Source organism: Cervus canadensis, chromosome 9 (assembly GCF_019320065.1).
Source record: "Cervus canadensis isolate Bull #8, Minnesota chromosome 9, ASM1932006v1, whole genome shotgun sequence".
Taxonomy (NCBI): domain Eukaryota; kingdom Metazoa; phylum Chordata; class Mammalia; order Artiodactyla; family Cervidae; genus Cervus; species Cervus canadensis.
Window position 1 is genome coordinate 59,756,984 of NC_057394.1, and position 16,182 is coordinate 59,773,165.

Consider the following 16,182-nt stretch of genomic DNA (forward strand, 5'->3'; position numbering starts at 1 on the left):
GGAGATTTCTTAAAAAACTGGAATTAGAACTGCCATATGACCCAGCAATCCCACTTCTGGGCATACACACTGAGGAAACCAGATCTGAAAGAGACACGTGCACCCAATGTTCATCGCAGCACTGTTTATAATAGCCAGGACATGGAAGCAACCTAGATGCCCATCAGCAGATGAATGGATAAGGAAGCTGTGGTACATATACACCATGGAATATACTCAGCCGTCAAAAAGAATTCATTTGAACCAGTCCTAATGAGATGGATGAAACTGGAGCCCCTTATACAGAGTGAAGTAAGCCAGAAAGATAAAGAACATTACAGCATACTAACACATATATATGGGATTTAGAAAGATGGTAACGATAACCCTATATGCAAAACAGAAAAAGAGACACAGAAATACAGAACAGACTTTTGAACTCTGTGGGAGAAGGTGAGGGTGGGATGTTTCGAAAGAACAGCATGTATACTATCTATGGTGAAACAGGTCACCAGCCCAGGTGGGATGCATGAGACAAGTGCTCGAGCCTGGTGCACTGGGAAGACCCAGAGGAATCGGGTGGAGAGGGAGGTGGGAGGGGGGATCGGGATGGGGAATACGTGTAAATCTATGGCTGATTCATATCAATGTATGACAAAAATAAAAAATAAAAAAAAATAAAAATTAAAAAAAAAGATACAAGGGCCAAATAGTACAGCATGCAACAAAAAAAAAAGCATTCTTGTGCAAAACATCTAGTTCTACCACAAACTCTTAAATATCTATCACAAGGTTTTCCATTAAATGCTAAGAAACCAAGTTATCAAAAAAGTCATACTCATTTAATATGGTTAAAGTCATATCAAAGAAGCAGACCTTTTCCATTAAGTGTACCACACAAATGTAACCAAAGCATGGTTATAATGTGTCTGAACTTTCCTACTGTGTCTTTTATATTTACCAACCAAGTTCTGCTTTAAATCCCAAATCTAAAGAGGAAACAATGCACATCCAGCTATACCTACAGTATAAATTCTCTTGTCTGAAAACTTAAAATGATCCAAATGGAAAAGCAATGCTTCAGATTTTCATCAGCATTTCCATATTATCTCACGAAGAAATGACATATACTTGGTAGATTGCTATAAATTATTCTGCAATATATATTTATTTATATTTACAAATTGGAGTAGGAAATGGCAACCCACTCCACTATTCTTGCCTGAAAATTTCATGGACAGAGGAGCCTGGTGGGCTATAGTCCCTGGGGTTGCAAAGAGTCAGACTCAACTGAACACACACACACATTTATAAATAAAAGTATTTAATCTCAATAAAAAATAACTCAAAGACTATAATGACCTCTTTTTCTGAAAATTCCACATTTACATCATTCTTCTGAACATTCTTGATCATAAGTGTAATGATTACTTGAGATTCTGTTTGATACCAGTCATACCTATTAAAAAAGAAAAAGGAAACTTAAAACAGAACTTCTGGATTTCTTAAAGTTGTTGCTTCTTTGCTTGGTCAAGATAAAAGTTACAATCTGATGAACAACAAGAGCTCCACCTTGAGGAACAAAATAGCAAAGCAGCTGCTGGCTCACAGAAATAATTTTATGTAACCAATTCCAAATGACAACCCACTCCAGTATTCATGCCTGGAAAAATCCCATGGACGGAGGAGCTACAGTCCATGGGGTCACAAAGAATCGGACACGACTGAGTGACTTCACTTCACTTCACTTTCACACACTAATGGAAGAGAAAATAAGGTAGATGATGCCCCAACTCTCTCCAGTGGATTTAATAATTTACATAATTTTTTAGTTCTAAAGTATCCCCAGTAGTGTTGTGCTTAAGCCAATTTTTTTTCTTTTTGGCCACGCCACGCAGCATGCGGGATCAGTTCCCCAACCAGGGATCAAACCCATGCCCCCTGCAGTGGAAGTTAGGAGTCTTAACCACTGGACCGCCAGGGTATTTTAAGAATAAACAATAAAATTTATCCTAAACAGATCACAGTCCTAGTCAGCAATAGTTTTACCCTCTCATTTCAACCTAATATTAAGAAGTAAACAGTTCTATCCCAATTTTACAAAAACAAAACAAAACAAAAAAGGCTCAGAAGGATACGGCAATCAGTTTAAGTCAGTAGCAGGGGATACACTGGACCTGACCCCATATTCTAGGATCTCTTTACTGAAGCTGGGGGCAAACAGTCCTGAGCACAGGGAGCAGGAGTAAATGAGCTAAAATTAAAATAATTCAACTCAAAAATAAAATAAAATAAAATAATTCAACTCATTCTGTCAGGCACAGCATTAAATACAGCATCTACAATCTCAAAGTATGTGGGAAGATTGGTGTGTCGAGAAATTCTAATCATGTGTATCTTTCCCTCTGAAAGCTGGGATCCTCACTTTCAAATTAGACTAGATTAACTCTATGAGAGAAGAGCTATTGATCTATTCTGCCACTATTACATTCCCAGGATGAAGCACGGTGCACTGATATGAGGTATATTTATTAAACCATTGTGGGATTATTTTATATATATCCTATACTCCAAACACCATATTTATTAAGTTTATGTACCCTACCCCTGCCCGGCATCATAATTATTATTTCAGTTTATGTACCCTACCCCCCGGGCAGGGGAAGGATACATAAACTGAAATAATAATTACGGTGTTTGGAGTATAGAATATATATAAAATAATCCCACACTGATTCAATAAATACACCATGTATCAGGGATCCTCACTTGCTACTTACATTCATGATTGTAACTGCTGCCTTCTGCAAGTAACTTTCAATGCATGCAGAATTATTCCATGAAAAATTTACTCCAAATATAAAAGGCAGGTAAAGTTACAATATTATCAGGTCTACTACTAACTTACTGACCTATGTAATAACAACAACTTAAATGTAAGAGGTTATTCTCAATATATGGAAAGATGACATAATATGCAACCATGTGAAGCAAGTTTTAAGTTAACCTTAATATGAGCACTAATTCAAATTGGTTAATGGACTTACAACTATAGTTTTTCAAGGCTTTAGTAAGATTTATCTTAAAAACTAAGAAATACTTAAATGACAGGTAGGGACTTGCTTACTAATAACAGGGTTTCTTTTCCCTTTAGGCTCATTTATCATGCATTATGAAAAAGAAATCCTTACTTGATTTTTGACTGACGAGTCCTCTGGGATGCAGACTGATTTGGGCAAATCGAAAGAGAAAGATTTACGAGTTAGTTTAGTAACTGCATATTAAACATGCATTGTATTATTAATTTACCCAGTGCTACAGTTACTTTGATATGGAATAATTACATGAAAACTTCCTACAAAGCATGGTATACATCAATGTTAAATAATACTCATCTTCACAAAAATCAGAATATTCAACATTTTTAAAAATTTTATGTTTCCATTTCAAAAATCATTTTTCTTCTAAAATAAAAGCAGCAAAAAAAAGAAAAATTTCAGAAGATATGTTTGGAAAAGATTACAGATAAAACGTCCAGTTCCAAGATTCAGCAATGCTCTAAACTGAAAGTAACAGTAACATTTAAAAAACCATTTTCAGGAATGTAGTATTAACACTTCCAGGCTTAACAATGGCAAAACTGCCCTGGAAAAACCTATGGAGGAGTCCTTCCCCAGTGCCTTCCTGATATGGTCTGACCCTGGTTCATGGTCTCTGCAACAATCTACGTTGACCACTGAGAAACAAAGTTTGACTCTTTTTAGCCAATTCAAACTTTCCTAAACTATTATTAATAAATCTAAAGGACCTGCCCTGGGTCATTGGTGGCCTCTAACTTGTTCCTAAGGAAGAAGGGAAGAGACAGCATTTGGAGGAGGAAAATAAGTAAAACTGTCCTAGAGAGATATGGAACTGCCAGAAAGTGCATTCGGAGTACTGTCTCAAATGTATTTAATAATAATATAATTAAGCAAAAACACAAAGGATTAAAAACTTTGGACTTACCACCTCAGGCTGTGATCCTATTAAAAACATAAAAAAGAAAACATTTTCAGATAACAGTACCTGTATAGACAAAATTACATACATGATTTCTAAGGCACAAACATATTATTAAGGAAACCAATTCTCCATGCCTATCTAATAAGGGAAAGTGGTTTAATTTTACAGGCTGGAGTCACTTGAGACTCCTCAGTAATTTCTTACCACTGCAAAACAAATCCATTCAAATCTCCCTTTCAACATAAGGAACCATGTAAAAAAATCAAAATACCTTTGGAAATCCCAATCTAATAGAACATGCACTACTTAAATTATAAGTTATAAAGTTCAAAACAAAAAAAATTACAAACATTGACTTCTTTTTAAATTCAAAGACCATGGGAAATCTGCACACTTACCATTCTGAGCTTCTTGACACCTTTTAATCCAAGCAAGGAAATCAGCATCTGCACCTAGAAAGAACAAACTATAACAACACTCATCTGCACAACCTAACATACTCACTCAACAAATACTGACTGCGTACCTCCTAGGTTACAAACACGGTTCTAGAAACTATGGATCCAACAGTAAGTTAGATGAAAACATCTGTCCTAATAGTGTGTAGCTATCCTTAATATTATAGCTATTAGTTAGGTTTAATATTTATTTTGTTCATCCTGAAGAATTCTGATTTTTAAAAAATCAACTTTAATCAGTCAACCTTATTGGTTCCAAGATACAGATATCTCCATTTGCCCTCACCCTTTCCTCTTAAAAGAGCTTCCTCTCACACAACAAAATCAGACCTGAATCAGATTCCTAATATGCTGTCAGTTGGGGGAGGAGGGGTCTGCAGACCTGGCAACCAGCAGCTGGGCTAAAGCCCAGAAGCCTCTGTCCACCTGTTTGCTGTCCAATGCAGTTGCCTGTCCTGTCTACTATTTTTTCAGCAGCTTTACTTATGACCATGCCTTCAACACCAAGAAGCATCTTTCTATTCTGCAGAGTCCTGTCGTATCTCTAAGTTCCATGACATCCACGACACTACATACAGTGAATCATAGTTCACTGCATAGACAGCAATGCAAACATGTACATAAGCAAATTATTTCTGAAGACTCAGGGCAATGACAGTATGTAAAGAGTCATAGCATAGCATCTAATAAAATATAATGTTAAGAAAAATTATTAGAAGTGATCATAATAAAAGTTTACTAATTTAATCTAACTGCAGGTACCATTATTCTGAAAAACACAAAGTTTAAAATTTCTTAAAATGAAATTCTCTAATTCATTAATTTACAGACAGAATTTAACTATACAGGCCTTAAATTACATACACACACATTTTAGAGGTGAACATTTATATAAAAATTCTAAATGTGAAGAATCGATTATTCAAATTAATCAGTAAATAAGCTGATTCCTATCATACAAAGAGAAAAAAGGTAATATGGAGTTAAAATTTTTTTACCCTAATAAAATGGAAGCTGAACAGTTTAACCTAAGATTTTCCTGGAATTAAAAGATGAATTTGATTTTAAATTAAATATCCTCAACAGAAATTTTACCAAAGAGCAGACACCCTCTTCTGAGGTTACCTCTGAAATAATTCTAGGACAAAAGTCAACAGCATGATAATAAAGTGTCAAGGAAGGAACTTAAGCAGGGAACTTTCTGTTGCTCAAAAAAAAAAGAAGAAACGGGGCTTAGAAATCTAAAGATGAAGTGACACGTTTCATCAGCATTTTCAAGCATGTATCAAGGCACCAAGAAAACTGGACTCTAGAACTTGCCAAGTGGATACATGCTGGCTTGGTAACTGAATAGCCATATTATTCACATACCATGCTTGGGATAACCAAGTTTGAGAGTAACTCCTACTGCCTAGATCTCTTCTTTCCTAATTTGCAGGTTCTGTTTGCAAAGTTGGTCTTGTCACCCTTCTTAAGTAGGTACACAGCAGAAAAGCAAATATTCAAAGTCATATATATTTTACGGAGAAGGCAATGGCACCCCACTCCAGTACTCTTGCCTGGAAAATCCCATGGATGGAGGAGCCTGGTGGGCTGCAGTCCATGGGGTCACTAAGAGTCGGACACGACTGAGCGACTTCACGTTCACTTTTCACTTTCATGCATTGGAGAAGGAAATGGCAACCCACTCCAGTGTTCTTGCCTGGAGAATCCCAGGGACAGGGGAGCCTGGTGCGCTGCCATCTATGGGGTCGCACAGAGTCGGACATGACCCAAGCAACTTAGCAGCAGCAGCAGCAGTATATATTTTAATGTATAAAGTATAATCATATACGACTTTTGTACGAGGGTTTTCAACCTCAGCACTACTGACATCTAGGACCAGATGCTTCTGTTGTGGGGACTGTCCTGTTCAGGATGTTGAGCAGTGTCCCTCACAAGATGTCCATGGTATACCCCCCCATCCGCCAGTCAGGAGAGTCAAAAATCACTGCAGACACTCCAAACATCCCCCACGGAGGAAAATCATCCCCAGCTAGGAACTACTGCCTTAGAGAACTGTGGTTAACACTCTATCATAAGATGGAGATAAAATGAGAGAACACAGTTAAGACTATGTTGTCCATAATTATCTACGAGATTACTGACACTGTTTTGTATCTTGCAGATTTTTTTTGATACTTGGCTCTTAACAAGTTCTACATATTGTACATAGATATCCACACTGTTGGGATAATTTTCATCTATTTCTCCCAAAAAGACAGTATTAGAAACTCACAATACTCTCAAAGTTCCATGTTTCTTCTATACCCTATCATACTTTACCCAAACTTACACTTCACCTCTGAATAAAAATCTTTGTTCTAAAATTTCCTTATCTCAGCAATCTGAATAATAACTTAAATAGACTTCATAACGTGAGAGCAAGTTAAACTTACACTTGTCCATTAGGAAAAAATAAAAAGCCAGACCAGTACTGGGAGCACACCTATTGTTTAAACAGTTCTTTTGCTTCTAATGATACAGTTTTTCTGTGATTTAAATGCTAAGAAAGGCCAATTTAATCAAGTTTTAAGTAAACTCAAACTCTGCAATCAACACGAAATGTCATTAAGAGAGAAAAAAGTGTTTCTATAATTAACTTGAGGTTATACTATCAAGATTCAGCTATGGTATTTAAGATACACAGGTATGATGGACTAGTTTACTAACACATAATTATAATACTTACTATTTAATTTCTGTCCTTCTGTAAAAGTTTCTAGAGCAGCAGCATAGTTTTTTTCATGGTATTCACATATCCTGCATATTAAAAACAAGCATACACACGTAAGATCATGAAACATAGCTTTGTTTCTCTTTTTTTAAAAGAATTGAAGCATGTTAATAAGCCAACAGATGTTCTAAAGTACTCGACTGTAGCATCCGTGTGTGTGTCAGTCGCTCAGTGGTGTCTGACTCTGTGACCCCATGAACTGCAGCCCGCCAGGCTCCTCTGACCATGGCAAGAATACTGGAGTGGGTTGCCATTTTCTTCTCCAGGGGATCTTCCTCACCTAGGGACTGAACTCAGGCTCCTGCACTGCAGGCAGATTCTTTATCATCTGAGTCACCAGGGTAACATCTAATTCCCATTAAAAATGTGAAACTCATTTCAGAAGGAATTTCTTAACTGTACATACTTGCTTATTCCAAAATATAGTTACACTAAGGAATTAAAGAAGCTTCTGATTATTAAAGATTAAAGTTACACTTATTAACAGAAACAAGCTGGGATATAAAGTACACAGACACAGAGTCATCTTGAAGTGTAGTCTGTACAGCTTAGGTGAGAAATAGATGTTCTCTAGTCAGTTAAACACAGTAAATTTCAAATGATGACACAAAAAAGGGACTTGAAATCATTCAGTTTCATCTATACCCTGCAGTTATTTCAATCATCACTATTTTAAACTATACACACACATAATGTATCTCATTACATACTGCAGTTAATACAATAAAAGTATAAAATATACCAAAAATTGAATCCTATCTCAGCTATAAAATGTATAAACACAGAGTTTACTATTTACATAAAGTTTACAGGGAGAGTAGGTTCAGGATGAGGGGACCATGTATACCTATGACTGACTCATACTGATGTATGGCAAAAACCATCACAATATTGTAATTATTTTCCAACTAAAATAAATAATTTTTTTTAAAAAGGGAAAAAAGCTTATAATTAATTCATTTAACCACATATAGTCCAGACCCAACAAGAAGAGTAGTTACTGCCTACCCCTTTCTCAGCAGAGCAGTGGAACTATTTGGATTAAGTTCAAGGGATTTTTTTGCGTCAGCAACAGCATCTGCAGATGAAAAAGTGGGTTTTTTGGTCAGTTACTTATGGATCCTAAGAAATACTACACGCAAAATTTGAATTAGTCTCAGATTTTTAAGTTTTCAAGCTGGTGAAATGGACAAATGACTTGAAAACAGGAAAAGCTAATCTGAGATAAAATTACCCTCATATATTCCTATTGACCTAATCTACAAGCTCTTCAGGAAATGAATAAAGCTCTGTATCACAAAGTTCAGATAATTCATTAACATCATTCATGTAGTTTGACTCAAGGTATTTAATTTTTCCCTACTCAGATTCTCTATCCAGAATAATTAAAATTACAGAATATAGAATATATTCTTTTCATAAAAAAAAGAAGAGAATTCATTCAAATGATCTGTAAATTAGTAAATGTGATGCTATCCTTTGTTAGCACATCCAAGAACCAAAAATGAAATCTTACAAATTCTACACCCACTGCAGCAAGAATGGACAACGGTAAAATTTAAATGAGTGACACACAACATAATGCTTGTCATATTTTGGCTACTTCACCTTGTATGAAAGACCAAGTTACAAGTCCTGGAAGATAACCTCTGTTTTATTTGATTCACTGTATCTTGGGCAAAGTGTGTAAGTTACTTATAGAGACAATATATTTTGTAAGGAAAGTTACCACTGTAATTTCCAAGAAGAATGTGACAATAAGCTCTTTGACAGTAATACTGTGCATCATCTGGTTTCTGCTCCAAAGCCTTAGTCAGCTCCTACAAATACAAACATGCTGAGTGTCAGTAAATGTTTTTTAAAAGTCACTGAATTCTAATTAAACATGATCTTTAATAAAATAACCTATTATCACAAGCTATTTGGAGGTAAGATAACAGGGAAACAAGCTTGGAGCCTTTCTCTGCAAGAGGATCAATATCCCCCCTTCTCCCCTTGAAAGCCCACAATCGAATGTAGTATCTATGCAAAGCACTTAGCAGTTTCCAGCCTACAGTAGGAATTCAATAAATGGTAATTATTATCACCTGATTTATTCTGAAGAGTTTAGTTGATATACATTGACCATCACTGATTTTCCCCTTCTAATTTGGAGAAGATTCAAAGTCCATGTAGAATTTAAGATCCCTAGAAAATGTGAAGCTGCCGAATAGTTTTTAAGAACTAAAGTTAAATCTAGAGCTCAGGAGGTTAATGGAACCAATAAATACATAAGCAAGCTTACCTCGCCCTCTCCTATCCTCTTGTCAATGGCCTAAGAAATTACAACATTCTATCAAAAGCCCAGCCAGATACAGTATCTCATAGGTAGCTACTACCAACCGATCAAGAATTAAAGAACAATTAAAACTTCTGCCACTCTGGGCAGTCATAGTATGTGTTAGCTGGAACAATAACAATGCAAGAAGAGAGCATGATTAGTGAGGCCAAGGACAAATGCAGGCAAACAGAGAGGCTTTGATTCAACAGCCATTTACCCACACATCTAGGGATTCTTGGTAGTTTTCTTAGTTAAGTAAAATTACTTCAATAGTCATACATGAGGCTCTGCTTAAACCCTGTAGTGTGATTCTCACAAAGCAATGTGTATTATACTTGGTAATCATATACCTACAACCCAATATACCTAAAATCTAAAGCAATGTTTTACCATCTTAACTCCTATCACCCTGATTCAAGCAGTAATGAAAATTAGATCCTGCTACTAAATCTCTGTTCAAAAACTCTCCAAGGCCTTTCCAGGTGACTCAGAGCAAAGGCCCAAGTGCTCCAATGATCGGTTAAGGCCCTCCTTGACAGAACCCTCAGCTCTCTCTCTTATCTCATGTCTTTAAAACTCTTTCCCTTGTTCCACAATGGGCTCCTCGTTGTTCCTCAAACATCTCCAGACCCTCCACCCTCTCACTACAGCGTGTGGTGAAAATCCATCTCCTCACATCCTGGTCAGTGACTGTGCCAGAGACAGATTCAAGTCCAAGTCTGTCTGATTCCAAATCAAATTTTAACCACTATGCACTGCCTCCTGGTAAAATTACTTTACTCCAAGTTTCTTTCACACACCATCTAACATCTGTACTAACTCAACGCTTCCTAACGAAATACTTAAGCTAAAAACACCTTCTTGCACTAAAATTTCAAACAATTTGGAAAACAGCTGATGGCTTACGTACCTACTCCCTAAATCAAATTTCCAACCTCTCCTCACCAAGAACAGGCATACTATAGGTCAAAAAGGCTGTCATATTATAACGACATCTGGTTCATCAATTCAAAAAGTATTTTTAAACATATATTTTGGAACAAACACAGGCCAGACACTAGAGGTTGACAGATGCATAAAATATTCCTTAAGGAGTCAGGTATAAACTTATGAATTTTGAACAACCCACTTGCAAATGACCTTTAAAAACACAAACCAATTGTTGGATAAGAAGAACCAACTAGGGTGATTAGGTTAAATAAGCAACTGACTTACTTCGGTGTTAATAAAAAAAGTTATCCCAAATCACCCAACACAAACAGAACTTTATAACACACCAACTTGTATTTCATGAATAAAACACAACAATAAATTTTTATTTTGAATAAGGAATATACAATATAACAAAGCCAAAAAAGGTTAAGTTAAAATAATTGTGCTGTCCGAACTACCTCTGACTTGGGGCATGTTTTCAGCGTTGCTACTGTTCCTGTGACAACAGCTGCTAGTCACTGGCTGCTGACTGAAGGGAGGGATCTCAAAAGGTAAGGACTTCGGTGCTGACTCTTGAATCACAGCAACAAAAAGGCTATTTAATGCAGACTTACATGAAGCATATCCAAAGATACCCTTTTTCTCATGAGTTGCTATAGTTGAGCAATTTATAGTTCTCAAAAGTAATGAAATCTATTGAAGTGTAAAATATAATTACACTGAAATCTCTACCAAGATAATGGTAAAGAAAGTTAAGTACCCTGATAACACAGAACTACAGGGGGGAAACTACCTTTTAAGAAATTAACATTGTTTAAGATTTGGATCTTGGAAAACTAACTTCCAAATCTTTAGAGCTTTAGGCTCTTTGAAAATGCTAACCAGAAAGGTAACTTATTAAGATTAAAAGCAAAAGCAGACTGACTGCCCAGACTGACCGAATGTCTAAAGGCCTTTAGCTCTAGGTGTCTCATGCTATCTCCACTTTCCACTTTCTTCCAGTCACAGCTAATCCCCAATCATGGATAAACAAGAATACCAAGCCTTCTCCCTTCCTAAAAAGCAGTGCTGGAAAAACATCACATAATCATGTAGAACTGGTATGTTTTATTCCAACCTGCTATGCCCTCAACAAAGCTATCTGTGGTCAGCTACTTCAAAGTCAGCTCACAAACATTTAACTATATCATACACCTCAATCCTACCCACTCCTCCAGAGGACCAGCTTCATGCCCTGAACCCGAACTCGATAACCTGAGTAAGTTCATCTCTTTAGCCTCAGCTTCCTTGTTAGTAAAATGCACTGCACAGCTGTTCCAAGAATTACAGCAGGAATCATTTAATACATCTGAGCGCCTACCACATCGCAGGCACTACACTTAGAACACAGTGGTAACCAGGTACACGAAACCGCGGCTCCCCTGAAGCTTACATTGGGGCCTCATTCAGATAAAGTAGTCAGAAGAGACAGCGTCCTTGAGAAGGTGACATTTCAGATGAAATCTAAAGTGACGGGCATTTCCAAGAAAACAACAGTCAATAGAGAGGACATTCTAGGCAAAAGAACTGCTGCAAGTCCAAAGGCCCTGCACGAGGCCTGAGTCCAACACACCTGAGTAACAGAGAGCGAGCCAGTGGGGTGAGAACTTAGAGAGCAAAGACTCTCCAAGATGCCTACCTCAAGGGCCTCACTCTTGGACCTTACATTGCTTGTCATTAAATCATCCTTTCCAGTAGTCCCAGTCAGCCCCATTTTACGGACAGGAAGTCTGATCAAGAAGACAGCCGGAACTTTCCTGAAACCAAGATATGGTAGACCCAAGCAGTCTGATTCCAAAGCCAATGCTCTTAAGCACCACTCATATTGGGCCTCAAAAGATCCTTATAATCCACATAAACGTTTTCTCTCTCTGCTGAATTGAGACTTCCTCTACAAAGATTTTTTTACTTCCCCAGTTGGCCTCTATTCTACTGTAGCTTATACACCACTCCACTAGAGCATTTATCTTATACTCTAATGACCTGTTGACTTGCCTCTCTCTCTCTCTCCTAGACCACAAACTCCCTCACTACAGTATTTTCATCTTTAGATTGCTGGCTCCCAGTACAGCCTTCTACACTAATATACATTGTTTGTTTAATGAAACATGTAATCAGCTTGACACACTTTCTCTTTATTCTTAATAGGATGGTGTTATATAAAAATGTGACACTTTAACTGCTATAATATCTAGTGACCTTAATTTCAAAACAATTACTTTAAACCAGCCCTTGGGAAAAGCGAGGGGGAAACTGACTCTTCTCATCAAGGTTCCGGCCCTACTCATTATTACCAATTATCTAGGAATTAACATTCACCTGTTTAACCCGGTGAGAAGATCATCTCAAGATTTAAAAAGGACATTTCCTCTTAACACAGGCTGGTTCTTACCATGACCATCCTCCCCACTCTGGGTTTCTGACTCAGGTCCGTGGCAGGTCCTGAGAATTCACATTTCTAACAAATTCCCAGGTGATGCTCCTGCGAAGGGTCTGGGGTAACACTTTTGGAAACCACCACAGCACTAGACTAAGAGCAGGAAACTCCTGTCCTCAGGCCCCTATTCTGCCTCTACCTGGCTGTACACATCTCTGTGACAGATCCCCTGGATTTCCTTGGGTCTGTTTCCTTCTGTAAAAAGGAAGGGTAAGGCGTACTGGCCTACAGGAGCCTTAAGTAGGTTCAGAAAATCTGCAGTGGGGAATTCCCTGGCAGTCCTCACTTCCACTGCAGCAGGGATGGGTTCCACTACTGCTTGGGGAACTAAGATGCCACATCAGGTAGTGCCCCTCCACCAAAAAAAAAGAGGAAAGAAAAACAAAATGTGAGGGAGGGGGCGTCCAAGAATTTGCATTTCTAAGGAATTCCTAAGTGATGCAAACGCTGCTGGTCCAAGAACCACACTTTAAGGACAAATGTACTAAAGCTAACCACATACCTACACTATGCAATTTCACTCCTAGAAAGAAAAAAAAAAAAAATTGCACTCTCAAAAGAAAGGAGTGCATGTGTGTTCAGCAAAATACATGTATAAGAAAATCCACAGTGGTTTTATTCATATTAACAACTAGAAATATCCCAAATGTCCACTGTTAAACAGTGCTATATTAATACAGTGGAATACTACACAGCAATGAAAAAGAATTATCCCTTCCCACAAACTTATGGATGTATCTCACAAAGTTTAAAGCAAGACAGAGTAGCTACACTCAACTAAGTATGATGCTGTTTGATACCGTATGATACTGTCTGTATGAAGTCCAAGGAAAACTAACTGATGGTGATATAGTTCAGAACAGATGGGTAAGAGGAATTATTGGCTGGGAAGAAACTTTAGATTTGTGTTACTTGCCACACGTCAATACATAATTTTACAGGTAAAATAAGTCAGATGTAAAATGACAATCCATTACATTAATATTTTTTTAATAGCAACTATTATACAAACTAGATTTCCAAAGGAGGCACAGGGCCTAAGAGGACCATACAAATGTAGACTCTGAAAACACTACTTAGCTGAAATAAGGAACAGTAGAGAAAAATTCTCAGTGCCTCTGGTAACATTATTCTAACAGTGACCTTCGAAGAATCACTAGGAAAAAAATCCCAGCACAGGAGTAATCAACCGCTTCATTTTAAGGTCTTCATATCCCAACCCCCCCCAAAACATAGTCCAAGCTACAGATAAAAGGCACCAATGGATTCGGCCTTGGCTTCCTCTCCCCCTCCTCTCTCACTCCTTTCATCCCATCCTAACAAACGGGCTTTCTCGCTGCTCCCTGTGCAGGCCAACTTCACTCCTACTTCAGGATCCTGACATTGGCTCCTCTTCCTGCCTGAAATAATCCTTCCGCAGAGCTTCCAAGCTCGCTCCCTCGTGCCTCTTCTCAAATGTCACCTCCTCTGCTAACCATGAGTCAATTTCTTTCAGAAGTCACAGCCAAGAGAAAGATTCTCTTGCCTCAAATTCCTAACCTTACACATGTTAGATTAGAGCAGCAAAACAAAGTCTCCTCTCTTTTTAAGCTTCAAAACAAGAAACCCCTGGCTAATTTTGAGACCCACCTGCCTCACGTATTCTTAGCTTGGGCTCTCTGATTTACTTCAAATTATTACTTAACTCACTCTTTTGGTTTCCTTTACAGCTTTAGAGTCTTTCACTGCACACAAAGTGCTTTATAAGTCATTTAACTGTATAAATGAAGACTTTAATCCATAGCAACCAGTGCCTTCCACACAGCAGCCCCTCCCCCGCCAAGAAACTGTTTTGAGAAATGAAACAAATGAGTGAATAATGAAGAGAAACAGGGACGCCTGGAAATTTTCAGGCACACAAGGGGAAAAGGTTTCTGTCCCAGTGGTGTGAGTTCAGACAGGCCCTCAGCACACAACCGGGAACATAAAAATAATCAAGGATGATCGCCAAACGAAAATCCGAATGAACAAACATCGAGCCGAGATTTCACTTTTTGTTCTAGTCACAAATGCCATTAAAAAAAAAGGTCCCTTGAGGCCCACGATGCAGGATCCCTAAGACAGAAGAAGGTTACGCTAAGGAGCTCCAAGGATGCATAAAGGGACCAGGGGTGGGAAGGGGACCCGACGAAGGATTCTATGTAACCAGGCCGCCGCGGGGAAGAAAAAGGAGGGGCGGAGGCTGTCAACATCGGGGCTGACCCGCACAAGAAGCAGCGGCCCCGACCCCCGGAAGACAGAACCGGGAGGAACCCGACGCGGCCGCCTGCCCCGGGGCACAGGCTGTCTCACCTCTAACGCCGCCTGGGGGTCCTGCTCGATGAGGGCATCTGAGAAGCTCCGGAACAACCTGCCAGGAAAAGAAGGACTTCAAGCAAGGCTCACGAACCAAAGAAAGGGGCGGGGGGGATCCCAATTACACCAAAGGGAAGGAAAAACGCGCACCTCGCGGCAGCCGCAGGACCCGCCGCCGCCGCCGCCATCTCTAATCGTCACGGTTCCCGCTGCCGGAGCTGCTCTTCCCGGGGTTACCAGCGCCGCCGCCACCGCCGCCGCCCAAGGGGGAAACTTCTGGAGAATCACCCACCGAGCTTCCGTCCTAAGTAGCCAACGAGCAGCCGCGCAGCGTGCAGAGGGGAGGGGGGAGGGGAGGCGAAATGCGGGCGCGGGGCGGGCTGGGACCGTGGAGGACCGACTCTCTGGACCCCGCCCCCCCCGGCCGCTGACTGGCCGCGCAGGCCCCGCCCCACCGCAGCCATGGTTACGGAGGCCGCGGCGGGCCGCGCTCGCCCTCCGTCCTAGTGCGCGCGCACACTACCCGAGAGCCTCCGGGCGCGATAACTCAGTAGGACCCTTGTACGGTACAGCTACCCCTCAGGAACGTGTGGCGTTTGGGAGACGTTTGTACGTCTGTCAGTAACGCACGGCACATTGAGCTCCATTTCCCCCTACGGCTCTCATCATGGCTCCCCAGAGGCAGCCAAGACTTTCGCGACCCGTGACGCTCTCGGCTACGTGTTCTTTTCCGGGAGCCACTTCCGGAGGGCGGCCCGTTGACGCCGGGATCCTGGCGCCGGGAGACTTGAGGGCCTCAAGCTCGCCGGGAGTCGCTCTACCCTCGCAGTAGCTAGACTGGAGTTAACGCCTTTTTGGTTCCGGTTCGGGCGGACCGCTTGGTTCCCCAGAACTTCACAGGCCG

General features: G+C 39.7%; 1 protein-coding gene across 1 annotated transcript in view; it reads right to left on the bottom strand.

Annotated features, from left to right (window-relative positions):
* SUGT1 (SGT1 homolog, MIS12 kinetochore complex assembly cochaperone) overlaps positions 1-15,681 on the bottom strand; it is a 42,913-nt gene extending 27,232 nt beyond the window's left edge. Inside the window, exons 1-9 of the mRNA XM_043478351.1 lie at positions 15,429-15,681; positions 15,276-15,333; positions 8,945-9,035; positions 8,224-8,293; positions 7,171-7,241; positions 4,380-4,433; positions 3,985-4,001; positions 3,171-3,205; positions 1,342-1,438 (exon numbers count right to left, since the gene is read on the bottom strand). Coding sequence (XP_043334286.1) covers positions 1,342-1,438; positions 3,171-3,205; positions 3,985-4,001; positions 4,380-4,433; positions 7,171-7,241; positions 8,224-8,293; positions 8,945-9,035; positions 15,276-15,333; positions 15,429-15,466 — 531 coding nt within the window. The 5' untranslated portion in view covers positions 15,467-15,681. The remainder of the gene's footprint in view (positions 1-1,341; positions 1,439-3,170; positions 3,206-3,984; positions 4,002-4,379; positions 4,434-7,170; positions 7,242-8,223; positions 8,294-8,944; positions 9,036-15,275; positions 15,334-15,428) is intronic.
* Positions 15,682-16,182: the final 501 nt, after the last annotated feature.